The sequence below is a fragment of the Arachis ipaensis genome, chromosome B10 (assembly GCF_000816755.2).
Source record: "Arachis ipaensis cultivar K30076 chromosome B10, Araip1.1, whole genome shotgun sequence".
Classification (NCBI taxonomy): Eukaryota; Viridiplantae; Streptophyta; class Magnoliopsida; order Fabales; family Fabaceae; genus Arachis; species Arachis ipaensis.
Window position 1 is genome coordinate 120,460,771 of NC_029794.2, and position 6,140 is coordinate 120,466,910.

General features: G+C 37.6%; 2 protein-coding genes across 2 annotated transcripts; both read left to right on the forward strand.

Moving 5' to 3' along the window:
- LOC107623320 (RNA polymerase-associated protein LEO1) lies at positions 450-3,898 on the forward strand. Its single transcript, XM_016325528.2, has 3 exons — positions 450-1,004; positions 2,283-2,541; positions 3,062-3,898. Exons 1-3 carry the CDS (start codon positions 681-683, stop codon positions 3,427-3,429), a joined length of 951 nt encoding a protein of 316 aa, XP_016181014.1. The 5' UTR covers positions 450-680; the 3' UTR covers positions 3,430-3,898.
- Positions 4,046-5,770, forward strand: LOC107621149 (omega-hydroxypalmitate O-feruloyl transferase). The gene has a single exon (XM_016323186.2). It carries the CDS (start codon positions 4,267-4,269, stop codon positions 5,689-5,691), a length of 1,425 nt encoding a protein of 474 aa, XP_016178672.1. The 5' UTR covers positions 4,046-4,266; the 3' UTR covers positions 5,692-5,770.

The window sequence follows — 6,140 nt, forward strand, 5'->3', positions numbered from 1 at the left end:
TTATTAATCCAATCAATTAATTTTATAAGAAACATGCTTTACAACCCTATATGGATGTAACGGATTAAAAATAAAATTTTAATCGATTAGAATTGTCAAAAGATTATTACGATTAATGGAAGATCTAATTCGTTATTATTTTTGTTTTTGATTATGATAGATAAATGATAAAATAATGACTTATAAAATAAAAAATAGATTTTATAATTAAATAATATATAAAGAATTAATTTGTAATTAAAATTAGATAAAGACTATTTAGCCGTTATTAAAAAACTTAAAAGATATGTCTCGTTATGTAGCCATTTAATGGTCCAAACGTTTTAGGATCGAATCCTTTGCCGAATAACATACATAATTAAAAATATTATTATGTCGCATAAATAAATTTTATTTGATAAAAGATTCAGCTATTTTCAGCAACGTTTCCGTTTACTCACCTAACACTCTCTTTAGTGACTTAAAAGTTTTAAACGCTCCGTTTTGGGACCGTAACTTCTCCGTTCCCAAACCCTTCCCTGCACTGCACATCGGTTTGTATCCTTTTCTTTCATTCCGCCTCTGAAAACCCTAGATTCCTTTCTCCCAATTCTCAAACTCCCAATTTCGCCCCCTAATCCCGCAATCGATAACAAAAAATTGGAATTAAGAGAGGGGAGTATAACCTTGAAGCTCCGAAAATGGTGGGAGCAGGAGGGAGCAGGAGGGAGGATGCACCACCATCACTGAACAGCACCAACGTCTTCGCCGCCCTTAGTAGCTTGAAGAAGAAGAAGAGCACAAGCAGCAGCAAGATCAAGGAGCAGAGAAGAGGAGGAGGCGAAGTGACGCCGGAGAAGAAGGAAGTATTCTGGGCTCCGGCTCCTCTGACGGCGAAGTCATGGGCGGACGTTGACGATGAAGATGACGACGATTACTACGCCACCACGGCTCCTCCTGACTCATCTTGGGGCGCCGCCGTGAGTTCCGAGAAAGCCAATGACAGTGATGCTGCCGCAGATGTGGTGGGAACTCGCAATATTCTGCATTCTTGGTTCAATTTTTTTTATTTTTTAAATTGAATTGAATGGTGATATATTGATGTTGATTACCAGAGTAGAGTTCTGTTTGATTTTACTTTCTACGAAAATCAATTTGATTTTTCTTTTAGGGATGGTAGGTAAGTTCATGAGGATGTGGGTGTTGGTTGGTGTTGGTGTTTTTCAGACATAAAACCGGTTAAAACCATCTCTGATATATTGGAAGGATTCTACGGGATGGATTTTTTGCCCCCTCTAATAAGAATCTTCCATAAATAGTGTGCTTATATATAGTATGGCTACTCCTAATCTCTTATCATGACAGTGAAAGTGAACTACTAATAGTTTTTCATTTGATTCTCGATATGATTGGCTATTGCCTTTGTTAATTTCAGTGAACTACTAAGAGTATCTGCTTTTTATGTTGTCTAGCTACATGGGAATAATTTATCATTATTAATACTTCCAAGTTAACAAAAATTGTGATACCACGTCTTGATACTGTTCTATGTAATATCCATAGTATTATCTTTCCTAGTTATTGTTTATAGTTTATACTTTATACAACTAATGTTAGTCTTCTCTTTTCTTGGTACTCCATTTGGTCTGCATGAATATAATGGCCTTAGGTTCGTTTGCTTGCTGTGTTCTATATAATATCACTGGTGCCGGGGATATATCTACCTTTATTCTTCTATCTGAGTCATGTTTGTGTCGTTCCAATGAACTTAACTAACATAAATACAAGGCACAAGGAAGTCGTGTGCTCTGTAATCATCAAGGAACGGTCTTGTATGTGACATGAGCATTTAAAAATTATTATCATCAAGATGTCAAATATGAAACAAAATGGGGCATAATAAAGTTAATTTGCAAAAATTGCATCAAGCATTGCATATTGATGGTATCAATTAAATGTAAATATGAAGCTTGTGCTTAAGCCAGATGGGTTTCTACTTTTGGAAAATGTGCTGCTAATCAAAAGAAGTTATATTCATGGAATTGTTTATGTAAAAAAATAGTGGTTAAGTGAAATATATCACTGAACAAAATCTGACATTTGGATGAAAAGTTTGTTGTTGCATGCTCATATAGATCAAAATTCTTAATACTATGATCCATTTTTATAGTCAATTAACTAACCAATGTATACTACAGTTTGATTGATCTGAATGTCTGGTGTCTCTCATGATGTTGATTATCATTCTATTAAATCATGATTGCTTTGCACTTCAACTAACTTGTAGACTTGGTGAATATCAGGAAAGTGAGAGTGATGAAGAAGAAGGTATCTATAACGTGGAAGATGATGCAGAAGAGGAACACAAAAATGATGCAGAAGTACCAACAGAAGCTGAAGCCGTTGTTAAGAAGCTTCCTGAACCCTCATTGGCTACCAAAGAAACAGAAAGACAGCTTTCTAAAAAGGAATTAAAGAAAAAAGGGCTTGAAGAGCTTGAAGCTGTTCTGGCTGAGCTAGGATATACACCAAGAGAGTCCACTGGCCAGGATGATTCCCACGGTAATATAATGCTATTAATCATGCATATGACCATTTTTTGGTCAAGCGGATAAGACTATGTCTAATGTTTAGTTCTTTCAAATGGAGTATAATATGTAATGAATTTTGATTACTGATTCCTTGTAAACGATTCCCTGATAGAAAATTAGTTGGTTATTGTATGAAAGTGAACAAGTTTTATGTCTATATTTGTTGCTTAGCTGTCATACTGTCACACAATATATGTATATGGAAGCTCTATTTGTCTCATTTTCATTAACAATGACTTCTATCATCCTTAAAAATGTCATGAATAGATTGCTGCTCGCATTGTTGTATCCTGATTGCCGGATAATAGATTGCTGTATCTTATTATTTTGATTTTTCAACCATTGGATAGTAGCCCTAAAAGCTCGAGTAAACATATCTACACTTAAACCTCATACATACAACCTGTATCATCGAAGTCTTGCAGAAGTAACTGGTTATTTGTTCAGGTTTTACTTGGATTTTTGTTTCACATGGCCCTCTTAAAATGCAGGTGCAGAGAAGAAAGAGGACTACAATGGTGCCTTGGAAAAGAAGGAGAATGCTACTGGGGAAAGCAAAAGTGCAAGAAAGAAGAAGAAGAAGGAGAAATCTTCAAAGGAGCAGAAAGAATTGGAAGATCAAACGGATGCTGGAAATACAACATCTGAAACTACTGGCCCAGAAAAGGTAGAAGATGCAAATGCAGGTGATGTTAAAGAGCGGCTCAAGAAAGTTGCTTCCATGAAGAAGAAAAAGTCAAGTAAGGAGATGGATGCTGCTGCACGCGCTGCTGCAAGCGAGGCTGCTGCAAGAAATGCAAAGCTTACTGCGGCCAAGAAAAAAGAGAAGGCTCATTACAATCAGCAGCCAGTGCGGTAAACAGAGTAGTGGCAAAGTATTGTATCTTTTCTCTTGTTGTAAACTTTTGTCTTCTTCTATTCATTCTCTTTTCTGGTTAAATGCAAATCACCCACCACCACAACTTTAGACTTTTGGGCAAATCACTCCTTAAAGTTTTGATCTTTGTAATTTACTCTGATTGAGCTTTAAACACTCAACAATTTTCAAAAGTTTTATAACTAATTTACACTGCATGGTTTGGAAACTAAAATCTGAACATCATGGCATGTGTACTGTTAAAAACTTAAAATTTAAATATATTGAAAAATGTTTAAAGCTGAAGCAGGTAAAATTGCAAGAATAAAGGGGCTAGTTTGCCTTAAAGTCCAACTTCTGCTATTTGCAATTATTTGACCCTTTTTAATCACATATAACTTTATGGTCTTTTCATTTACTTTATTTTATTTTTACTTTTCTGCAAGTTTAAAATAAACTTTTTCATATTTGGCTTACATGGTGTCATTGTGTCCATAATGCCATTTGTTGTGTCATCACATTTTTTTATATGTTAAGAAATGGCAATGTTGATATTTAAACTCCATATCAAAAAGGTTGATGCACCAACGACTGCATCATATAATAATAACCAGCTTATGTTTTCAGTCATACAAAGATGACAAGTCATTAAGGAAGATTAATCTATTACTTCTTCACCAGATTCATACCTGCGAATCTTTGTGATCCATCCCTCTTCTCTTTCCCCTTTATTATTACCTTCTCCCATTGAAGCCAGAACCCCAATCTTTGCATGCTTCAGTAAATCACATCCCTACAAATGCCTCACTCTTCTATATCTCTACTCTCAGCACTTCCCTCATGGCTCCTCCGTGGGTCCAAGAGCTCCATCTGCCTCATCTCACCGTTCCCGTTACCATCGACGCCATGTACCCTGTCATGCCATCGCACCCTATACCCGTCCAATATGGAGACACCCTCTACCTCTCCAACCTCGACGACATGATCGGAGCTCGTGTCTTCACACCCACCGTGTACTTTTACCAACAAACCACCGCCAACAGTTGTGCCAATTCACAAAAACCCATAGTCAAAACACTTCAAGATGCCCTTGCTGATGTCTTGGTCCCTTACTACCCTCTCTCAGGGAGGCTAAGGGAAACCAGCAATGGGAAATTAGAAGTGTTCTTTGGTCCAAGCCAAGGTGCACTCATGGTTGAGGCACATTCCGATGTGGCTTTATCCGAATTAGGAGACCTCACTGCACCAAACCCAACTTGGGAGCCATTAATCTTCAAGTTCCCTGATGAAGAGCCATACAAAGTCCTTGATATGCCGCTTGTAATAGCACAAATCACAATCTTCCGCTGCGGCGGATTTAGCCTTGGGTTGCGACTCTGTCATTGCATCTGTGACGGCCTAGGAGCCATGCAGTTTCTAGGCGCATGGGCTGCAACTGCAAAGGCTAGGACTTTGGTAACAAATCCAAGGCCAATTTGGGATAGAGAGGTTTTCAAACCCCGTGACCCTCCTCATATACAATTTCCCCACATGGAGTTTATGAAAATTCAAGAAGGCTCAAATCTCACAATGTCGTTATGGGAAACTAAACCGTTACAAAAGTGCTATCGCATCACGCGCGAGTTCCAAAACCTTATAAAATCCCTTGCCATGCCACGTGACGGTTATGGCTGCACAACATTCGACGCAATGGCTGCACATGTGTGGAGGTCGTGGGTCAACGCCCTCGATGTGAGACCATTGACCTACGACTTAAGGTTGACATTTTCTGTCAATGCAAGACAAAAGCTCCGGAACCCACCCTTGAAGGAAGGGTTCTACGGCAATGTAGTGTGTGTACCTTGCACAACAAGCAAAGTTTCAGAGCTTGTGAACCCTGAACGGCTTTCAGAGACAACGAGGTTGGTTCGAGAAGCAAGGCTAAGCGTGTCGGAGGAATATTTGAGGTCAACGGTGGATTTCGTTGACTTGGAGAGGCCAAAGCAACTAGAGTTTGGAGGGAAGCTAACAATAACTCAGTGGACAAGGTTTTCAATATACAGGTGTGCAGATTTCGGGTGGGGAAGGCCACTATATGCTGGTCCTATAGACTTGACTCCTACGCCTCAAGTTTGTGTTTTTTTGCCCGAAGGACAAGATGGTAGTGGTGGTGATTCTTGTTCCGGTGGTGGTTCTATGATTGTGTGTATATGTTTGCCAGAATCTGCTGCTCATAAGTTTACTCAAGCATTCATGTTGTTGGATGACTCAAAATTCACACATTAGCTTGGTTACTTAATGGCTGTTGGATTTAGTTGATTAAAGGTGTTTTCAATAAAACATTGGCTTTGATGTGTTTTGGTTACGTATGAAGAGTAATTATTTTCTTGAAAAGTATTCAAAACACTAAACGAATAAATAAATAAAATTTAGAGATATAGTTAGAACACATATGAGATTTTAAATTTAATTAATGGGTTATACTAGGTAATCAATAATTTTTTTGAACAACTTGAACAACCACCAATCAAATTAAAATACATTACACCTCCAAATTACCCACCTAAATCTTAATATTAGAATAACCATCCGCATACCTAATAAAATGAACATTCGATGTATCCATTATTCACATTGTTTAGTATTTTCATTGTCTACCTATACTTTTCCTTAATTTTATTGTCCTTATGTAACATATAAATGATAGATCTTATATGACTAATATGTCAACAAAA